Source organism: Perca flavescens, chromosome 12 (genome assembly GCF_004354835.1).
Source record: "Perca flavescens isolate YP-PL-M2 chromosome 12, PFLA_1.0, whole genome shotgun sequence".
Lineage (NCBI taxonomy): Eukaryota > Metazoa > Chordata > Actinopteri > Perciformes > Percidae > Perca > Perca flavescens.
The window spans coordinates 26,274,761-26,298,838 of record NC_041342.1 but is presented as its reverse complement, the minus strand read 5'-3'; the positions used below and the strand labels follow the sequence as shown (position 1 = coordinate 26,298,838).

General features: G+C 40.3%; 1 protein-coding gene across 9 annotated transcripts in view; it reads right to left on the bottom strand.

Annotated features, from left to right (window-relative positions):
* The window catches only part of LOC114564986 (catenin delta-2), a 135,026-nt gene that overhangs the window by 96,714 nt on the left and 14,234 nt on the right, over window positions 1-24,078 (bottom strand). For 7 of the 9 annotated variants that reach the window (XM_028592740.1, XM_028592742.1, XM_028592743.1 and 4 more), the window contains exon 2: window positions 16,155-16,267. In XM_028592740.1, the coding sequence (XP_028448541.1) occupies window positions 16,155-16,267 (113 nt within the window). Of the gene's footprint in view, window positions 1-16,154; window positions 16,268-20,994; window positions 21,118-21,389; window positions 21,653-24,078 lie in introns of those variants that run through there. The other 2 variants (XM_028592745.1, XM_028592746.1) reach the window with 2 other exon arrangements.

The window sequence follows — 24,078 nt, the reverse complement described above, 5'->3', positions numbered from 1 at the left end:
CCAACACCAAGTACGGATCCGCGTGTTCTTGTGCATTCATCTGCGTCCTCGTGTGATATTAAACAAAATAGGGACACACTTGTAAAATATATTGCTTCATTGTGCTACTAATGGTAACAATGTATCAAAAGACAATGCAAAAACAATGACAATGTGACAGAGGTTAGAACCTGAATCTGCATCTTTATAGTGAGTTTCAGCTAACTATTTAGTGGCCCGCAGCTTTAATGGTTTACTTTACCGGGCATAGGTCATTTTTGTACAGATGATATGCATTTAAGAAGGCACTGACAAACAATGTCATCTTGGCAATAAGGGTGTCAGATCAAAAACACTCATATCAGGAAATAACAAACCTATTTCATCATTTAGGCTGGAAGACTTCAGGGGCAAAAGCTATTTGTTTCAGCAGAGAGGATGGAGGTCCTGGTGAGAGTTGATGTTCAGACAAGAGGGGAACACATATGGGGTGAGATGTGACGTCTGTACTTGACGTTTGTGTGTGTTAGCACCAATGTCACAAGCCAGATTTCTTGCACATGATGAGCTTATCTGCTAGAGCAGTGATCTTCAACATGCCAACAATTAGTAGGCTATTTTAATAGCTTAGTATTCTATGCAACAAGGTACAAAGGCTTAAGGCCGCCCTATGCTTTATTGTGTTGCATTTTGTTTTGTTTTCTTTCTTTGTTTTTTATTCTTTTTTGTTATGGCTTTCAGTGTCTTTTCTGCATTTTTGTTTTTTATATTGCACTCTAATAATGACCAGTTTATTATGCAACTTTATTTTATACAATATATGTAGTATGGTAGTTTATATCCTCGACGTTCCACTTCCGGGATTAAAAAGCGTTGCAGACCCGTGTGCTAGAGAACATAGACCATTACTATGGTATGAGAGAAGCAGAAAAAAAAAACAATTCAACGTTGTGTACTTGCACATGCAAATAATATAATGCTGGTTGCCAGCAATGCTGCAGCAAATTGCGATCACCAAAGAAAGTAGCACCAACTGAATGCAGAGCTCTGTGTCTGGCAGCGACCGATAATATATATTTTTTTAATTCTGTTCCTTCTTAATAAAAAAGCTCAGCGTGAGCTGCCAAACTGGAGCTAGGACAGTGAAGGTGAAGGAAGATATCAGTCTCGTCTGGGTCTGATGTACAGAAACTCAGCCGAGGTAGAGTAGAGCTTCATTTTCCTCCCCTCTGCCATCTAGACAGAGAGAAACACGAGACCCTTTGAAGCGAGTGATTAAAGCGCAGCAGGACAAGGCGCAGCTCGCCATTTCTGTTACCCCGTCCACATGCTCCAAACAAATGGTTAGAGAGAGAGAGAGAGAGGCAGACAGAGAGAGGGAGAGAGATAGAAGCAGAAGTCTTCTGTGACCCACTAAATTAGTCAGATTGACCCCCTAGACTGCCAGTGTGGGAGGCGGCCATTTTGACTCAGGGCCAAAAGTTAAATGAAAAGCGAGGGGGAAGACATGTTGGTTCTCTGTGTGAGACCAGCCAGTCTTTCCAGAACTGCCCAAAGACAGAAAACATGTCTAGAGGTATCTGTATACGTGTCTCTCTCTCTCTGCAGATAAATAATCCATGTGTCATAACTCTCCAAAGCTACCGATCATGTGGATAGAAATATTTCTTGACAAACATGATGTCAAAAATGATTGGCTGTGATAGATCTCTCTCATGGTGCTGGAAAGGCAAATAAAATAAAAAAAAGAGCCTTTTGCATGACAACAAAGAGTCTGAGAGAGCAGAGATTCAAGACTTCACAGAGTGGCATGATGATCAGTTGACTTTTTCAGCCGAGCACCGTACAAACAAAAGCTGATGTGTGCTGACTTCAGTATGCCAACACTATCCACATCTCATCCACCCCATTTTTCCAGTTATTGAGGCCAAAATATTAAGCCTGTCAAGAGCTATAAATGAGTGTTACTGTAAATAGACAACACCTCCCTTTGGGATAACTGCTAAGAGGCCATTAATTAAAAAGACAGCAGTGCTTGAGGTGAATGGAGGTTTTGTCTAGTAGTGGAGAGAGTGCTTTAACTCTGTTACAAATCATTCATATACCACGCTGACATACTCTAATCTGCTGGATTTAAGAGCAAAAAAAGGCTTCATCAAGGAAGGAAAATGCTTCCCAAGCTGATGCAATGAAGCACAATTCCAATAGGTAATGTGTCCCCGATGCTGCTGCCTGGACACGTTCTCCTCTAAACCTGGTACGTGACAAAGCCCTGGTGCCAAAGCACTGTGTTTAGCCCAACTGTTACGGCTGTAGTAGCAGCAGTGTGCTGGTGTTTCTTCTCTCTCTTCAGATCGACAAGCCAAAGCCGTCATCTACTCTCTAGCTAGCTAGATGTCAAATCAATTAACTGGCTTTGGACTTGGCCTGTTGCACCCACCTACTGTACACACATACGCACACTTTTAGAAGCCGTGTGCCAGGTCTCCTTATCAGCATCGATCGGTTCCAGCCAAGCCACTTTACTGGATGGCAGACTTCCAGAGCTAAACCAAGGAAAACATCAGTTTGAAGCCAAAATGGCCGACGATGTGTTCTCAGTCTCCTTTGTGCTGCTGCAGCGGTCTCCCAGGTGGGTGCTCGGCTTGGAAGGTGTGAGAATTGCATTTAAGGAATTAACAATTCATCTCATAGTTCATCTCTTAGTGTGGTGTATGGTTTTCTCATTCCCTTCCCCTTGCAAGTTTTGAGTCCAAACATTCAAGCTGTCTGTGAGGCTGCTGGAGGACAGGTGTGTGATCACACAAGGCATGAATTGAATCAAACTAAGAGCAAGTCAGTCAAATCAGATCAGTCAAAAACATAATACAGATTTGACAGCTTTTGATTTCATTGAGGATAAAACTGCTCTCCTTTGCAGTTCAAATAGCAATAACATGTAACTGAAACTTCTAAAAAGTATTAAGGGACCTGTCAGATGTATGATTTACTACCAATTAGGGACGTTCCTAAAGACTACCTGACGTTTAAACAGAGGTTTACACTTCTAAAAGTAAGAATACACTCAGAAAACGGTCAAAATTGAGCACATCAGCAATTTATGAGGATAAACATAAAATAAAACTATATTATAAGAGTGATTTAAATTGTTAAATTCTTAATCACACTTCTCAATAACCAAATTGTGGCATTGAAATCAATATCTCCAATGTGTATCTGCTCCAGGCGACTGGTTGCTTACCATTAGTATCTTAATATTCTAGCATCAAGCTAGCCCGCATTGTTGATTTGCACGCTAGGTCAGTAGCTTTAGTCTGTAGCATACGTGCTAGCTGGCTAGCTAGTTAGCTACTTTTATTTGTTGAGTAATAGTTGCTGGCCAATCCAGTGGAACAGAGGAGAACCAGACCTGAGACCTGAACCTATTTGGGAAAAAAGAGGTGTTAGCAGGCGGGGGCCGGGAGAACGCAATGGGGCGGATGTGAGTCAGGAGAGGCTGATGAGTTCAGATCAGAGCGGAGAGCCGCGGCTGCTGCAGGAGGAGTCTGATGCCGGACCGAGGACCGGTGGGAAGGCCAAGCTCAGCTAGGGAGCGAGGGATAGTAATAATAATTTAGTGTGGAGCCGATTAGCGAGGGTAGCGATGTTTATCGACTAGTCAACTAATCATGCAAATCCCTACAACAAATGGCACCAATGGGATCAAGCAGAACTACTCACTGGTGATTAAAGGATTGATTTTTGTTGCTCTATTTTGATTAATCCATTCCTGTCGGTAGCAGCCATACCCAACTGGACAAATCAAAAATTGTCAACAATTATAAAAAAAGAGGCTTTAGGACCTGTCTGATTAACCAAACTTAACTGTCTGTATTGATCTGAACTATTCATATCTGATTTTGTTTGGCCGTTCTGTCTCTTTTAACTACTCACACATACACACGTAAGTCCACATATCATTTTATCTATATTCTTGAAATTTATTTTATGCCTTTGTTGTTTACGTAGCCAACCGTATTTTTTTTTTTTTTTTTAATGGAGTACTTACTTGTGTTCAATTTGTTGTTGTTTGTTTAGGACTCTTGAAATTGCTCATTATATTTTTCTTAGGTGTGATTCCTTCTATAAGACCCTAGAGGTTTTCTTAATCTCACCTGCACAATCTTTATTTTTTATTATTTCCTTTTCTTGTGTTACTGTGATTTTATTGTGCAAAATAAAAAAAAAATATCTTTTTTTTTTAATAGGGTGAAAGTACAATGTTTCACCAAGTAGAGATTAGACGATATTTTCTGTTGCAGCTCTTTTTGTATAAGGCTGGTACCATTTTAAATACAAATCTTTTGAGCAGATGATGTCATGCATTATATATGCCTCAGACCACTGTGTAAATGCTACACCAAGTTTTTAGCTTTTACCTGTGGCCCCTGTCCATATGTTCCTTAAACAACAAATGAATCAACAACATACATTGTTTGTCTATGCCCTTTAGAACGATAGTGTTTCCTATGAGCAGGATGACATCATTTACCTGTGCCCTCCATAACACTTGTGTTAAGAAAATAAACCTGTTTTATGGTTAATGTTTGGTGCACAAAAACAACTTGATTAGTGAGTGTAAGATTCCTCTGTTACCTTTACTCTATATTGTGCACAATAGACCACATATTACCATTGCAACCTAAGCCATGCAGAATTATTGTTCTGTGGGGCCTTGAGGTTGTTTGCATTATTCACATTATTTCTTTGATTCTATTTATTCAAGAAATGTTACTTTCTTCTTGGTGTGTCACTTCTGAGGACTACACTGTATGTGGATTTTTAGCCATTCATTGATGCACAGTGCATCACATTTAAACTGGGAAAATAATGATTCCAAAATCAGGTCAATAACTACAAGTTTAATCAACACCTCTCTTTATGAGAACACAACTAAAATAAAGAAAACATTTTTGCATTAGGAATAATTTCTTATTAGAAATGATTGCAGTCAATAATATGTTAACAAATGGCCAATAAAACAAATCAAAATGCAAAAAAACTAATTTAAAAAGGCAAACATGCAATTTTTTTTAACCTATTCATCCAAAACATTATACAGTAGCAGCTTAGCATTGCATTTCTTCAAGTCTACCCCAAATACTGTATTTTGGCGTGTGTGCTTCATAACAGGCTTCTTTCAAGTCAGCATTATTATGTATGTGTGTTTAAGTGCCTGTTTGTGTGTCTGTGTGCAAAATCTGCCAGTGTGTGTGTTTGTGGACTAAGAAGGTTTTCATCGGGGCTTAACTGTGACAGTTCTGTCTCCGTTCTGCTAGCAGATCAATAATATAGTCGCTGATGACTGTACTAACACTGGGAGCACAAACACAAACACACGCACACGCACACGCACACGCACACGCACACGCACACACAGCCACACACACACACACACACACACACACACACACACACACACACACACACAGCTATTAGGCTTATTAGGAGTGTTTGGGTCTCAGAGTGACTCATGCTAACTCAGTGTGTCTTTGCAAGGTAGCAGGTTAAAAGGGCTTAACATGAAAATACATCCCCCCCCCACCTTCCTTGCCTCCTGGCTCATCTTGTTATTTCCCCACTCCCTCTCTTCTTGCACCACATCCACATTGGTTGACTCCCTATTCTCCGCTCTGTCCTCTTTTCAACCCTTTGTCCTCTTTTGTCTCGGAGTTCCACCCGCACATATCAATCTCATTTTTTATTTCAAAAAGATGAAATTTCTCCAACTTCAATTCTGTGACAGTTTTGGAATGGTTTTTGTGATATTGATTGATATTGATAAAATGATATTCTGTGGAAATGTGGATGTCATCAGGAGATTGACACATTGTAGCTGAAAATTATGCCTCAATATAAATGATGAAAGGCAGGGAGCTAAAATATCCTTCTCCAGTGCAAAGTGTGTAAAATATTTAGTCCAGTATATGTTTTCCTTAAATTAGATTTGACTGGCCTAATGGTCGTAGATTGAAATAAAAAAAAACATTGTGGTGAGCATAGGTTAATGTTCCTACTTGTTAAAATTCATCACGGTCAGTCCATGGTCTAAATAAGCTGTGAGCCCTGTTGACCCAGCCTGGTTCCAGACCTCTCATCATTGCCCACATCTAAGATGTGTGATAACATTACAATGATTATATCACAGACCACAGTGTAGGTGTGACAGTGTTGTTTTATAAAAAGTGTTGCAATGAACACATTTCAACAGGAAGCATTGAGAATGACAGTTGTTGTATTTCACTACAATGACATTGAGCTTTTTGTTCTTACTTATCTCACATTTCTTCAGACGCACTTTGTCAGCAGAGCTGGTGGGAGTATTTTGCTGAGTGACACGCACACACACACACGCACGCATACACGCACACACGCACGCACAAACTGTATTTCTGAACTGGCACCTCTCCTGCTACCTATCAACATTACTTGGTCCATGCAGGTCCATGCTTACATCCATGCATCCAACCGGCCACCCTCCAGTACCCGAGCCAAGTCCCTACAGACTACTTACCTTCTTACTATACAAGTAAGACAGGCAAGGCTACCAAAAACTAGCCAATTAATGCAGCCCACTGTCTCCATCACGCAGCTCCTGCCTATGAGGTCGTACTGGTCCCTTGAGAGTCCCCCAACGTAGTAAGTAGCAAAAATAACTACAGGAAAACATCCACAAACATTGGGACAAGATCACCACCACTTTATTGGTTGTTGTACGGCTGACTCAAATAACAACCCTGGAATCCGCACATATCTTTAATTGTCGTGAAAAACTTGAAATCAACTGCTCTTAGCAACTGCTACCAGCTGCCATGACAACTGAAAATGAAGTCACCAGGTCTGAGAGGTCACTAAAAACTGATTATTCAGGAGGAAACACAGTAGAAGTGGACTAATGAATGAAGCGAAATGTAAGATTATTAGGCTCCCTGTTTGTGGAATCAGAGTGCTCTGCTAATCCAGCCCTTTCTGTCATAGAGTAGTAAACTTACGATTTTTTGGGCCTTAACTTTCAAAGAAAAACTGCAAAAGAAACATTACTCCATTACAGACAAACATTAAAAATAATGTTCTACTTCCACTGTTGCGACTGAAGTCACAGTGTGTGAAATTGCATTGATCTACTGCTAGATAAAAGCTGGGCTGGCATCATATTATAGTACCTGAGTCTGAAACAAACAACAATATGCAGACATTTCTAAGCAATACCAAGACTTTTGAAGAGCTGGAAATGTTGAACTAGATTAATTTCAGCTCCATTTCCCAACATGCTCTGTGTTTCCCCCATTTCCCATCCTGCCATCTGACCTTCTACTTTTTCCTCTTCCTCTGTGCCCCTTTTTTTTGCTGCACACTCACTCCATAAGATCAATGTGTAGAGTTCAGTATGGATCACAATAAATGCTAGTGTTTAAAAATGTAACTCACACCTTCCCTTCTATTTCTTCCCGCTCCCAGATCAATAACAAGAACACACGCATGAATCCACAACTGTCAAGCAGTCAGCCTGCTCTGGATCAATACAGGTTTAAAACTGAACATTCTCATCAGCTCATCATTATACTCATTGTGTTATCCATATTTCTGAGCTGGTAAAGACAGAGGAATTTAAAATTAAGAAGAATTTCAATCCAAAATGGTGAAGAAAGTGCTGCGTTTAAATTAGAGAATTGGTGTTATTTAGTATCAAAGGCATCCAACGTCAGAGAGAAACAAAGTAATCTAAAGATCACAGTTTATTCATTGACACACAAGTGCACTGCTCTGATTTAACACCATGATTTGCTTTGCCAATATCAAGATCTTTGTTTTTCCCTTTTCGTTTTATTCAATCAAAACTTTAAGAGCCTTTGCAAATTTTCTAAAAATAACAGATCACCTGAGCTGAACTCAACATTTGGGGACATTGGCTCAGAGGTACTGGCCTTTAACTAAAAGTCTGTGTGTGTTTCATCCAGACACGATGACGACATAAACATTCAGAGCACTGGCATTTAGAGAGGAGCGTATAATGGGATTCCAGATGATCCAGTTTATGGGCATGATAGAGACGAGTCTAAAATGTTCCTCCCCCCTCCAGAAAATGCAAACCCTAGAAAAACAAACAAACAAACAAACACATTGATGATCCAATGTAGATAATAAATGTTCAATCACACAGTAAATAAGTTTGCAGCAGTCACTAAAGTAGATCAAATGTCATTTGTTTGGCTGCAAACAGAAGACATTTGAAGCTATGGTGAAGAGGAGGTCACTGAACAAACTGTTATCTATCAAGGATAACCCCGCCCACCCTCTACACCCCACACTGGTCCAACAGCGGAGCACCTTCTCCACGAGGCTCCAACAGCTTCGGTGTCGCACAATAAATCATTCCTGCCACAGGCAATACAACTTTTTAACACTTCATCACTGAGTGTTAGATAAGACTCATATACTTCACAAAACTGCACTAAGTGCAACTTGCACAAACAAAGGTTTTACTTACATCTCTATGAATACTATTGTTGTATTGTTGTATATTCTGTATGTGCGCTGTGTGCCTTATATTTTGCTGCTGTAGCACTGACATTTGACACACATGACACCAATTTGGGATCAATAAAGTATATCTAATCTAATCTGATCTAATCTAATCTTAACATCAAACTTCCTCATTGTTTGGGTTCTCACAGAATTTTATTTAAACACATTTTGACCGTCACCATGTTTGATCAATTCAATTCAATTCAATTCAATTTTATTTATAGTATCAAATCATAACAAAAGTTTTCTCAAGACACATTACAGATAGAGTAGGTCTAGACCACACTCTATAAATTCCAAAACCCCAACAATTACAGTAATTCCCTCAAGAGCAAGCATTAGCAGTGGCTATTGCGACAGGACATTACCATGAAGCATTGTTTTTATACCAACTAAGCATTGTGTTATTACTCTTTTATGAACAAAATGTTATACAACTCCAATGCAATGACTGCCCAAGTCTTTTGCACAAGTGTAACTAAGTGTAACTATAATGCTGTGGTTGGATTCATGAATTGGTTTAGCAAGAAAATCACATGGAAAAAATAATGGGAATCCTGCAGAGTGATCACGATGCAAAAGGTGCAGCAGCCTCTCACAAAAGTTAAATGTACTAATTTCTCAATTTGTGCCTGAATTCTAACCAACAATATTGGGCTTATAAATAAAGAGATCATGTTCATGAATACAGTGCACATTTTGTTAAAAATCACAAGTTTCCTTGTTTATAGGAGGTTTCTGATTGTACTCTTGTTTGGTCAAACAGAACAGTCTAGATCAGTCTAATCTCCATCACTTCATCCATCACTCCATTCACCATCATCATTTTGTAGCTTGCTATCATTGGACAAAGTAAAAAAATTGCTAATCTAGGACTGGAAGGTTTAATAGGTTACTGTAGTTACAAAGTTATTCTGCAGGAACAGGTTATTTTTTATGATAAAATTGTGAAGCAGGTGATCACTTTATACAAGATGGAGAGCTCTGGAGAGTTATTGATGAGTTAAAGAGATATTTTGCTAATTTAAAGAAGATCAGCTGGACGACACAGATCGCGATAGAACTCCGCTGTTCCGCTCCGCGGCGAGCTCCGTGCAGTACAGCGACAGGGAAGCCAAACGCTGTTCATTTAAACACACTACCCACACTGCCATGGCACAGAGCTGCAAATGACCTATTTTTTGGTGCTGTTTGTGTAGTTTTAGCCCTCATCCCTATTAGTTATAGAAATTGTTCACTCGCCTGGGTTGTAAAATGTTTAGTCTGGCAGGCTTTTGGCTCTTTGACTGTCTGATATGTTCTACACGGAACTATAATGCATTCTTCATATTTCCTCAGTGGGAAAACGGTCCTTCAAAGGACTATTAGGGACCTTTCTTTGAAAATAGTTTTTCAATTTAATAAAAAAAAAAAAAACAGCAAAGCAGCTCCCCTCTGCAAACATGTTCTTTAGTCTGTATGTGCTGAGGAGAAGCAGAGATAGAGCCACAGTGCAGTGAGTCTAAGCTGGCAGCTGAGCGCCCCGACAGCTTCTGGGTAATGGGCCCTCGCTAGACGGGTCGTATTTTCCCGCCAGACAAGCGGCGGTGGGTCTCACCGGGTGCTGCGGTTACAGCCAATGCTTATGCACACACACACACACAAGCTCGCCACTCAGCAGCCAGACAAGCACGCAGCAGTGCATCCGATTACCAGGCAAATGTCACAAATATGCACAGCCAAAAGAGGCAGACAAATAGGCCACCCTAGGAGAAGGTTTCTCCTCAGCCAGCAGAGTGAAGTGGCCACCACGGTGCCACCAGAGCTCAGATATCTGTATCTACTTTGTGTGTGCTCACTGTCAGAAGAGGTCCACTCGGATAATTAGATAAAGGGAATGGGAGCAGGTAAACACTGGGCAGCGTGAGGTACACCAACTCAGATAAAGAGCGAGAAACTACTTTTGTTCTCTGGGGTGTTTCCTCCCTTGCTATATTTCTTTGGTGAAAATCAAGGACGAGTTATTCTGTTACTTTTAACTTCCAAAACCAGAGGTCGTCAGATAAAGATGGTAAACTGGAATGAAAACAGACAGACTGAAGTGTGAAAAGACAAGAGAGAGTGAGGTAATAAGACAAGAGACTATAAAAGTGAATGGTACTGAATAACAAAAGAAGCCAAGGATGAGTGGAGGGGGTTTCCTCAACTTCAGTAATATAGTTGGCAGGACAAAAAGCTTGGCTTGGCTAACAGCTCAGGAATGTGGCACTTGAGCTATTTCACCTGGCTAATGTACCATAAAATATGTGATTACGTAGTTGTTGCACACGTTACTCTGTCAGTCGCTACTCTGTCAGTGAAATATTGAGCGCAATATGGTTTGAAATACTGACTAAACCAACATAAAGGCCATTTTAACTGCTAAAGAGACTAGAATGGATGTGGTTGGTAATTGAGGTTAAGCGACAAATACAAAAGAGTGGTCCTTCAAAAGTGAACACAAACAATACTGTACAATACAATCATAATCACAGTTAAATATTTCCACCTCTTATGTTGTCTAAGCCCAGAAGAAGCACCAAAGTTGCAACCTTGATATTTAGGGCTGACTTGTCCTTTAACTAATGAAGCAACGCATATCACGCTCTTCTTTCCGCAGACAAAAACATTGTCTCTGTTTGACTGATAGAGCAACACACACAGTCACACAGTGGATTTGTTCTTTTTGAAGTGATAAAGCAGCAGCATATGCCGTGGCAGACACTGTGACCTGTGGTGACTGATTTAAACTGGAAACAAAGGCAGAGCTGAGGATCTCATTAGCACCTCTGAAAGTCTTTATCTTTCACAACACAACAGGAGTCAATTCCTGAACTGCCAGCCCCCTCACAGCTGCACGTAACACTCATTCTTAATTTAACTTTTCTGCGGTTTAACCTGTCTGTCTATGTGGGAACAGATTTCCATTAATATTAGGGTACTTCATTGCTTACTTTTTAATAGAGCTGTCAAATCCAAATGTTTAAGACAAAGTCAACTGAAAGGATTTTTGGTGCATGATTCACACTTGGTTTTAAAGAGTCCCTTCTTGTGGCACAAGAAAATCAGTATTTTCAGTAGTTGCGAGGACACTCAAAGTTTTTATTTCCTCTCATCAACTTATTTCTCAAGTTATTTCAGGACAAGCCCATGACCAGCCACACTAATCACAGTTACACAGTCCCATCCTCTATTGTTTTGCTACTTTCTATCTAGGGCAGGCATCAGCCAAGGTGTCTGAAAACCCCACACAGTCATTGTATTGTCCCTGGTCATAACAACACTGGTTACATTATATCGGCTGTGCCTCAGTCTATGAATCTGTGGTCTGTCTGGGAGTAGAAACTAGAGCTGCTCCTTAGGGAAAGCCAATAAGACTGCCTGTAAAAGAGTTTAAAAAAAACACACTAATACATGCTTCCTGGCTTCCAGAAAGTATCTTAAAATAGTATCATCCTCCAAATGATACATTTAATGTACTGAGAGAGGTGATTAACTTGATCATTTGTGACAATTTTGATTATGAATTTAGAAGAAACAACCGATATAGGCTTAAAAATAAACTCATTTTACCGCAGAAAAAAGCTACTAAGCTAAGTGGTAGAAAACACACTGGTACAATGCCGTGATAGCTAACGATACTTGGACATTTTCAGCATTTTGAAATAATGTAGCTGGAAAACCATAAAATAATTGTGAAGAAGTATATTTGTATGGAACACTGGCCTTTGGGATACTTTTTTTTCATCCTAGACAACTGAACTAACTGAACTAATGTGATAAAGACGTATCGAGTTGCTAGCAGTAGCTGTAATGCTAATCCGGAAGACACCAATTAATTAGCTTTTGCTAAAGAGAAATGAGCAGATTCCTGCACCATCCCAAACTGCAACTGGACCGCCTGGATTTTGAACATGGCGAGCAAGAGAGCTAACAAAAAATCTAGCTATTATCATCAGGTTTTAAAATTAGCACCATCTACAAGCCAATTGCTGCTAAAATATGCAAGTGGCTGGTATATTTGCTTAACTCACCAGACTAAAAACAATGGTAATCTATTGAGTGGCTGGTAAAATTTGAACGTTAACTAGCCATTTGGCTGGTGGACAAAAAAGTTAATTTCGAACCCTGATTATCATATTACAAACCTTGCTAAAGAAGAAAACAAAATACTGTACCAGCCAAAATGCATCTCAGCCATGCTAATATACTTATACTAAGCAAGCTAATCAAAAAAAGGGAAAATAAAAGGAACATAAAAAAAAAACTATTAATTAATAATTTTCTCCAGTCAAAGTGCATTATTAACCAAAATTACAAAAGGAATAAACCCAAGACATTGCAACAAATTTACGTTTACTTCCAGCAAGGTGCTAAAAAATACATTTAAGCTCCTAGTTCATTTGCTGTGCACATTGTCAACATGTCTCACCACAAATGCTACCAAGATAAATTCCTGCACGTCTTGTAGCTGCCAATTACATTTTTCCCTGGGACAAGCAGCAATGACTAAACATTTTCAGAACAGAAACAATACTAATGTCTCAGAGGTAATTGAACAATAAATCCTACATGCTTCAGGCACTACAAACTTCTACCATATTGCCTTGTTGGACTTTTGTGTTTTGCCAAACCATTTGTCAATTTGGTAATTACCTCCAAGCCAAACAAAGTGGACAGCCTATAAAAAGCAATGGAAGACAGTGCATTCCACAAGACCCTCTGCTCCTTACTAAATAAGAAACCCATCTAATCGAGTTAGCGAGATGGCAGCCATCTGTGTGCAGCTGGGTGATGAAGTGGAAGACATGTTTTTTGGACTCCACACCTCTTCCATCTCCCATGTTGCTGCTTTTTTTAAATGGGGCCCCTCAATACAGCCCTGCGACAGCGTTGAGCAGCTAAATGCATGCACCAGTTAATTAGACTTGTGAAAGAATTGGGTTTAGACCATCATTCTGCTCTTTGTTGGTCCGCCCCTCAAATTGAAACGAGAATTACAATGCCGGCATATGAGTAATTAGTTTGAGACGGATGGAATCCCCACTCGCTTAACAGAATCAAAGAGGAGAAACGATGATGGATTGCGTGCGTCTATTTATGTGTGTGTGTGTGAGAGAGACTGAGAGTGAGACAGAGAAATGGAGACAGACACTTTAATCGCGTTACATAGTCCAGAGAGACAAGTTAAGTGCGTTACCACTATTGTGTCAGGAGTGCCGTTTTCACATTGGGACTGGTATGGAATCTGTAGAATTTGTTCTTTGAGCACAGAGAGACGAAGCTCGGGTCCAAACTCAATCAGCAGCAGATAATATGACAATCTCTTCACATTGTGTACAGTTTACTTCCTCATCGCAAAGAAAAACGAAGACCCTGGGCAGAACAAAGGACTCCTGTGACAGCTCCGCATTATCTTTGTGAGCAGCAATTGTGGTTTTTAATGGACAATTAATAGTGTGTCATGTTTGTGAAACTGGGGATTTGCTTTGTGCCATTAGACCTGAGCCAACATTTATTTAAACAACCAAAAGCAGCCGCTTTGATCAACCTGGAGTGTTACTTGAAAAAGAAAGTAATTTTGCTCTCTACTGCTGCAAAAAAAGAGGTATTCTGGTATATTTTAAGGCAGTTGTGAGATTTTTGAGAAATGAGTAAGATTTCAAAGGATTAGGTTTGTATGTTAGCATAACACAAAGTCATGTCTGTGTCTGGCAAATGCAAAATGCAGAATCAAATATATGTTGATTTTTAATTATGGCACTCTAGCTCCAATTATAAAATACAGGTTATTTCAGGTAAAAATTTGTATAAGAGCATTATTTATATGAGAAATGATTTTGATCATTTTGATCATTATTCATGTCGCATGATCATCAAATTCATATTAAATGACATCAGTGAATGTGACATCAGATTTCTTTTAAAGTGCTCATATTATGCCATTTTCAGGTTCAAATTGTATTTAGAGGTTATATTAGAATAGGTTTACATGGTTTAATTTTCAAAAAACATATGTATATATATATTTGTTGTACTGCACATTGCTGCAGCTCCTCTTTTCACTGTGTTTGGTGTTTTAAGCCCCCAAAGTTGTCGGCACTAGGATTAGGCAATGGTTAGGGTTAGGGTTAGGTGCCTTGAAGTCGACGTTGGGGGCTTAAAACACCATCGAGCTCTTTTCACCCTGTGTGTTGAGCTCTCTGTAGCTACCGAGTGAGGCATCTCACTTCTATTCCATCTTTGTTGGGACATTGCGCAGTAGCTAGGTAAGCACTACTAGCCAGTCAGAAGCAGAGTATGAGGGAGTGCCATGCTAGGCGAGCATTATAACGTGTTACAAAGTGATGCATGTTCGTCACAGAAGTAAAGACTGGACTACAATAGAGCTGTTTGGAGCCGTTTGTGAACAGTGTTTTCTGTTGGAGATGTTAAGTCCCTTTGGGGTGGACTTTGGGCTTTTTCACTTTGTAAACCGATTACATGCACAAAAAAGATATATAACACGATAAAGGAAAGGGAAAAAAGCCAAAAAGCATAATATGAGCACTTTAAGTTTAAAATCCAAAGCCGCAAAGTGACTGTGATTCATTCCCTATGCGCCTCTGATCTGAAAGGTGCTAGAGTATGTGTAGTCAGTGTGCAGTTAAGAGGTTCAGAATGGCATCATCGTTCTGTCCATTAAGTCTGCCAGTGAGTTTTTAACTGATCTATATTCTTTTTACTCAAGGCACTTACACATACAATCAGGTTTATAACACGCCTCAAGTTATCATCCTTGAGCTTTTATTATACTTTGCCTGAAAATAACTCTGCACTGAGCAACATGTTTTATAAAGTGATTACAACTGAATTGCTTCATGCCCCCTTCAATATTGGACTGTGTCTGCTGGATGTGTAATTAGGTAATTTGCTAACACGTTGCAATAATAACTTGATATAGTTATAATATGTCAGGTTGTACACAAGTACACAACATCCATTAATACTGCTTTAAATTGGACACCTGCTTGGGCTAACTAGCTAGGTAGCTCTGTCCGAGAGAAATGTCTGTATTGTGTTACAGTTAGAAGCAGCTAGTCCTTTCAACAATTGATTGTTGCAATTACTTATTAAAGATAAATGCTACACATAGCTGTATACATAGGTGGATATGCAAGCAAAAAGGAAGCTAGAGCTACCAGATTTATGTATTCCTAACACTTTGATATGTGTTAAGTGTGTGAATTTATAAGCAAACAATATAAATACATTTTGCAGCTCTACTGTAGCAGGTGTGTGGATAAATGCAAGAAGGAACACGATCTAGTGCACCAGAGGAATGCAGGAATCTCTCTCTCTCTCTCTCTCTCTCTCTCTCTCTCTCTCTCTCTCTCTCTCTCTCTCTCTCTTTCTCTGACCTCCAGAGCAAAACAACAGCATTTTTGAACTGTGGGTTTTAATCATAGAGATGAATTTTGGACACAAATCAAGGAGCGTACTAATAATGTGACCAGCTGTAAAGCCAGTCACCTGCAAGAGCACAGCTGACACACACAGGTAGAGCGTAGAGGAGACGATCTGACAGGTGAGAGACAAACACACAAACACACCTGATGCTAGTCATGCTTCCAGTCTCAGAGCCAAGCTTGCATCTCTCCAGCTGAGTGGCAACAATCTGTCGCTCGGCTTCCAGCTCCCTGGTCAGACGTTCAAACTGCAACTCCTGGAGAGAGAGGGGGGAGACAGAATGTGTCAATGTGTTTATTTACTGTCACATTTACAGTCATCCCGAACATTATTTTGGCCCTGTTTTCTGTGAACACATTTTTAATTGTTGTGAAATGGACTCTGCCGTCTGTGGTGGGAGAACAGGCCAGATAGCACTGTGTCTGCCAGTTTCACACTGCCAGATATTCACTGAGAAGAGTTTGATATGAAGCAAAACAGCGACACCAAACTAAAGCCATCACAAATGTAACATTTGTTATTGCTGTGACTAGGAAACTCATGAAACAGATGAAGTTTTGGTGTGAAGAATTCTATAATTTCCGTCAGTTGAAAGCTTTAGTCTAATGCCTGCCTGACAAATCATCTATTCACCCTAAAGGCCGTTTTATGGTCCTGCTGCGGCTCAACGCAGAGCTTTCGCCGTAGCCTACATAAGTGGCCTGGTGTTTATACTTGTGCGCTGGTGTGTGCGTTGAGCCGGCATGTGTGTGTGTGGGGGGAGTGTGTGGTAGAGGGAGAAGTGAGAGAGTGAGACAGTGAGACATCTTTAGCAGGAAAAGTTAACCCTCTCCTTGATTTCATGTTGTTCATGGAGAAGGAGAACCAGGAAATGAGTCGGGGGGAAGCCACGGCCGAGCGACGTGTAGTTACATTTTTCGAGAGGTTCACGTCAGGCTACGGTGTACAGGGCTGGACTGGCCATCTGGCATACCGGGCATTACCGGGCCGACGCACTTTTGGGCCGAATCACCGATGAATAGGCCTTTTTTTTGTTTTTTTGGCCCATAAAGAACTCACAGCGGCCCATTGGTTAATTTTCTTTATTGGCATTGGCCTGACCCAATCAAATCCAATAACCCCCTTCCCCACTCCGGGCCATGCCTCCCGGCCCTGAGACACAAGCTGTTATGCTGGAAGTTTAGCATCCATGTGTGGGTGTGGGCCACCTGGGCCAAAAAATGCCAGGGCCAATTTTTTGTCCCAGTCCAGCCCTGACGCACAACAATAAAAAGGCCTTAACTGTATGGATTTGCATCCTGCTGTTACCACGAGGTGGCTGACATGAAGGGAGGGGTGGAGGAGGTTGTCAGTCACATCACCCCAGTTGAAGAATCTGGATCTGCAGTGTAGCGCCCCGTGAAGAAACACTGTCACCATACTGCTGGATGTTAATACACTCTTCACTCTAAAATATGTGGCCTAAATCCGACTCACCATAACAGTAAATGTGCATAAAAACTATATACGATATTATCACGATACTTATGTCACAATTCGATGTTATAGCGATTTTGATTATATTGAAATATTTTCCAACTTCATATTATTTCCCCAAAGGTAAACATCTGTTTTATCTAAAAAGATACATTTCTCTGTTTGTTCATCTTACGATCTAGTGGACTGAAAAAGCAAGTGATTTTATAATTTCATAAAAGATTGATTCTTGGCGTCCATGTATCGATACAGTATTGCCTTGGATAATATCACGATACTTTGTATCGATCCCCCCCCCAACCCCCCACCCCTAATAAAAACAGTTGGATGGAAACACACTTATGCAAGAATATTTTCATTTTCTTACCCTAAATGTATCTTACTTGGCTCTGTGAGGCTTACTCGTACAACTGTTCCCAGTCTGATTCACCAAACCCTCTGAACTACATAAACTTGATGAATTCATGACTATTCATTAGATGTGCCTTCGAGAGAGGTGATCATTAGTATAGTCAACGCCTCTAAACTGCTATAAGGCTGTCTGTTCTGCTCCAGGCAAGTGTCAGTCACAAAAGTGTTACTCTATCAGGTTTTAGAGCGGAGGGCGCCTGGACTTAGACAGTGACCCGAACGAATACCCTGAAGCAGCTGCCGGAATGTGACAATTTTCCTCACGTCTACTGTATTGTAAAAGTTGTTATGCCAAAAGTACTCCTGCCAAAAAAAAAGAAGAAATCTTGTAGAACATTTTAGTGAACTGGCAGGCCATGATGATTTTTTTTTTCAGCATAAAAAATTCTCAAGTGAAATATGTGCTATCATAATTATCTGTAAAGAAAACTTTAAATATCTTTAAAAATCTCTTATATCTCTTGTATGTGCCGTTTCAGAAGAAATCTGTTCTTATCTGCTTCTTCCAAGAGGCCCATTGTTTTACGCTTAATTTATGCTGTTGAATGTGTGATAAATAACCACCAATTAACTGATACGCAAACAAACCAACAGCTGATTATAGTATTTGAGTCTGCTGCTGCGATCATTATAGCTGATTAAATATAACTGATTTCCTCAATTTGTGCAAAAAAAAAATAACGAAGTACTAATTAATCCATCCAAATTAAGTGAAGAGCACACAGTGTCTATACACCGGAGTACCTGTCCTGAAATCGTGATTAGGATCTTAAATTGGATTCTGACAGTTTTCTGGTGGGTTTCCAGATAATAAAAGTGATGGAATTAGAATAAATCATGTCTGGATGGGAGATATAATCAATCAATGTTACCTGGTCAGCATTTTAATACAAAGGAGATATTCTGAAAGAGATCTGAGCTCATAAAAAAAAAAGATACAAAATTCTGAATTTGAATCTAAATTATCTTCATATATTTCATTTGGTTTGATGGTCAATTGCTGAAGATTAACGTAAAATTGCAGACGACAGTGATTTCTTATCTGTCTCGTACTATGTTCTCATTTGACACTTTACAACAACACATTAGACTATGTGCATGACAAACAGCCTGTTGCACTTCTAACACTGAACCCTTTTGGAGTGTCAAACCAAATGAAGCTACAGTACATCCACTCAGAAAGCAATAGCATGTCATTAAAAGTTAACATACAATAAAAAGTCAGACTACTCTGCTTGCACAGACACGGTCAGAAAAAAACACTAAACTTTTATAATAGTTTTAACATTTGAGGTGCCCTCCAAATATCACTGAAAAATATCCCAGTATGAAATAACGTTAATCTCATTCATAGTGATTACATGATGAGTATTTTTCTCTTAAGAATACTGACAGAGAGCAGAGTGCCGTTCTGTGGGAGCTTAAACACTGATGATGCCTGAGGCCACTCCAGGCTTCCCACCATAATGATACAATTTGATTATAATGAATCATTAATGTAATAAGTTAACAAATCAAATTGCAAATGTCACCGTAATTATGCACCGCCTTCGTGTTATTAATGGTAACTGGACACACATACTGGCACACATGCATGGATATAGAAACATGCCCACGATGCATGTGCACACGCATTGGCATACGTGCACGCTTGCACAGAAGCATACACAGATATAAATGCATGGATTCTGAAGCGTATAGACTCATATGAGAACCACAACTTCCACACATAAATTAAAACTTGCTGCTGTGACATTGAGTGGGTGTATTGAATCACTAACAGTGGCTGGGTTGTAAAAAGCTTCCCATTGACTTTATGACATTGTTAAAGGGACAATTCAACCTAAAAAAAAAAAATACATATTTTTCCTCTTCCCTGTAGTGTTATTTATCAGCCTAGATTGTTTTGGTGTGAATTGCACAGTGTTGGAGATCAGCTTTAAAGATGTCTGCCTTCTCTCCAATACAACAGAACTAGATGGCACTCTGCTTGTGGTGCTCAAAGCACCAACAAAAATACATTTGAAAAACTCAACAGCAATGTCTCTTTTTAGAAATCACAACCCTGGTAACTCAATATAATTCACAGTGAGCAGTTTCATATAGGAACTATTTTCTTTCTATTGGCGGGTGTAGTTTGGTAGAATTTCTTTTTTTATCTATATGAAACTGCTCACAACCAGGGTCTGTGGATTATCTTGAGTAACCGGTTCATGACTTCCTAAAAGACATTGCTGTTGAGTTTTTCAAACGTATTTTTTTGGCGCTTTGAGAACCACAAACCATCCCAGTGCTATCTAGATGCATTATATTGGGGAGAAGGCAGACGTCTTTATGGCCGATATCTCTAACACTGGGCAACTCACATCAGAACAATCTAGACTGATAAAAAGGACTGAAGTTAAAGGTAAAAATTGTGTTTTTTCTTCTACTGTAAAACACTAAATGCAACTTCTGCCAGTCTAAAATGTTGGGAATGCAGAACAGTCTGTTGATGTTATCACACACACACACACACACACACACACACACACACACATTGCTGTGAAATCTCTCAAGTGTGAACATACTGCGAGAGCAACATGTACACATGTAGACTCTTTCAGGATTATACATAGATGTGTACTGCAGACGAAAATAAAGCTGCTTAACAGAAAAAGTAATACAAAAAAAGAATCACCTGGCTACATCAGTTGTGCTGAGTTGACTGTATTTACTGAGCTGATAATAAATCATTTTTGAAATGGATAAAAACAACACCTTTTTAGCACTAGTGTTAAAGTTTTAGCATGGAGCCGTCAGCAAGAAAAAACATAGATGGTTTTGTGTCATTGCTTAAAGGCACATTTGAACATTAACATTGTAATCCTTTGATGCAAACACAAACCAGCCACTTGCTACAAAGCTACTACATAGCTGCAAGATATTCTATCACACAGAGTTAAGAAACTGAACGTTTTACATCTCCAACGCGACTGAACACAAGAGAACTGCAAGCTTTTCCCTGTGTGAGCTGACTTTTTTTTTTTTTTTTCAATCAATCAATCTAACTACCTGTATCAGCTGGAAAGCAATAACCGAGAAACAACAACCTACTTTGATCCTACATCTCCAGAGCAGATGAAGGAAAAGTTGAAACGCTTGTGTTTTTCTTTGTTTGTTTGCTCGTTTGGCGCTCCGACAGCTGAGAGCATAGAGGCTGAGTGGCTAAGCGAGTTGACTAACTAGCTGGATGGCAAGCTGTGAGAATTGCCTTCTTGTAAGGCTTCTTGAAAACATCCAAACAAAAGCCATCTCTCCCTCCTTCCCCCCACCTGCCCCTCCAATCTGTTCTCCCTCCAATTCAGGGCTGACAGGCAGACACCTGTTACCACAGAGGAACAGACAGAGACCATGCCGGGGTGTATTACAAAAACGAAGAGTCAAGAAAATGGCAAAAAAAAGAAAGAAAAGAAGAGAAATAGAGGAATGGAAGTAGTGACAACACATACCTTCACATGGACCATACTTCACAGAGAGACAGAAAATCTTTGCTCCCCTCTGGTCAAAAAGCAACGACAACACACCCTCTCCCTCCTCCAAACACTCATCTGTCCTGGGTCAAACACAGCAAGTGATAGAGAGACAGAAAGAAAGACATAGAAAGAGAGGCTCTAGTGTCACTTGAGCTGACTGCAACTCAGGCCCCCCCTCTCTCTTTCTTTCTGTCTCTATGTCTCTTTCTCTCTCCCTCCTCGGGGGCCATGAAACACACACACACACACACACACACACACACACACACACACACACACACACACACACACACACACACACACACACACACACACACACACACACACACACACACACACACACAGTGCTCACTGAGGCACAAAGGTCCCCATGGCAACGGAGCATTTAGAAGCCCCGTGGCATTATTTATGCAACGTTGCATCACAATGGGCCCTCCCACCGGCCGACCCTGCCAAAAAAGCCCGCTGCTCGCCAGTCACTCTCTGTCTCTCTCTCTCAGTCTACCTCTCTTTCTCTCTCTCTCTCCCTCTCTCTCTCTCTCTCTGACCAGACCATCTGCACTTCTCCCTCTCCTCCCACCTCCCCCCGAGCCACCATCACTGAAAAGCCGGGGGGTTAGGAGAAGGGCTGGGGTGGGTGAGACAGAAGATGGACGGGAGGGGAGATGGAGGGAGGCACACACACTCAAAACAGCATACCTACACACAAATACAAAGATGCCTACACACACCTGCAGGCCATATACACAAGCCTACACACACACACACACACAAATGTAAGGAGTGTATAGTGACAGAAAAGCAAAGTAGGTGGAGTAAGTTCAAGCACATACATAAAAATACAAATCTAATCTACATACAGCCATGGCATGTCAAGACCATTTTGGACTATTGGCTGCTATTATTTGCATAGACTGAGAATGTGAACGCATGCAAAGTGGAATTTTGTTACTCCTCTATTTAAGTAATAAACAAATTATAACCTATATGCTATGTGCTGTAAGGACCAGCATAATAGCAGCCAATGTTTGGAAATACAATTTCAATGGAATTGCCATGATCAGTGGATTCGCTTGTGGAGGCAGTAAGTCCATGTAAACCTGTTATGTCGAGTTCAGCTTTTGAGAAGTTTGACTCAAGAATTTGAGCCATTGACCAAAAGTAAACTGTCTTGACCTTAGAGGGAATGGAGACCCAGAGAGTTCAAAAGAGACAAACCCCTCATATTAGATTAGCTGTGTAGCTGTATTGTAGCCTCGTGAGACCGTCCTGATCTCGCGAGCTCCAGTTTTCCACTCGCAGATCAGTCTGGCATCTTGAGATAGAGAAAATTTGGAGCCGTTAGCCAAACGACCGGGCCAATCAGCGTTGGTTTTGAGGCGGGTTAGGTGGTGATAGACAGATGGTTTATCCAATCAGCTAAGCAGGATTTTCAGACAGCGGTCCGGGAACCTGAAAGGGTGCCTTTTATTCCTATTTTCTTGTTACACAAACGGCAAATATCCTTTACCGACATGTTGCTAGCTTGCTGAGCTAACGAGCTATGCTTTGCCTGCAGCAGCAGGGGCGGGCTTGTGGTTGTATTTTCATACGCTTCGTGGATCTGATTGGTTGATTTGGCCTGTCTATCACCAACATAGGTGATAGACAGATGGTTTATCCAATCAGCTAACCAGTATTTTCACCCATTTCCAAAAGTTCTCCAACGGAAAGTTCAAATTTAAACATATACAGAAACGAGTGAATCATCCGACAAGCGAACATTTGCTTTACATAAAAAACAATCATGCACAACCATCTCTTACCCAGATGCAATCTGACTCCACAAATGAACCCATGGCTTCCCAACAGGTGCCACAGGTGCTTCCTAAAGCACCAACAAAAACAAAAAAATGTCAAAAATGTGTTGTCTAAAATCTTTTCTTTGTTTTTACTTCCCTTTATCTGACGTGTCCACTTCCCACTCCCTGGATGCCACAGTCTAACGAAAGGCAATCATGGCATCCTTGCAAATACATGATACACACATGCAAAGCTCCAGTCATTTCTTTATTCAAATTTGGATTGGTTCAGTTTATACACCTGTTTGGCTGCAGACTGACTGACTGAATCACAAAGATAAACTCAGTGTTTGGCTTAAAACTAGACGGATCAGCTTGATAAACACAACGGTTAGTCTGCAACTCTAAAGCACAGGATACACAGCAGCTCTGAGCATGCACGTCCATGTGTGTATGTAACCTATGTGTTTGTGTGTGCACAATATGAAGTATTTTAGGGTACAGACGGAAAACTTCTGCTAGTATTCAGTAGTATGTGCAAATGATCACTATCAAAAGGTGCACTCCACAGATTTTACTCGTAAAGGTCAGTTTACTTGTAATGATACTACTCAGCCTGTGACAACAGTTGTATAATATATTCTGTGGCTCTAGGGAAGCTTTCTCAAGTCTGAGAGAATAATAACCCTGATCATTTCATCATCTCAGTTTAGGCTTGAAATGTACACATTTGTAACAGAAAGCCTGTGTCATAAACTGGCTGTATGGAGTTTGAATAATGTGGGCATTTAACCAGGCAGGAAGGGTCACAACAAATGATAAAATATGTTGCATTATGGGTAATGTAGGATCCAGAATTTTAGGAGTTTGACCCATACTAAGGA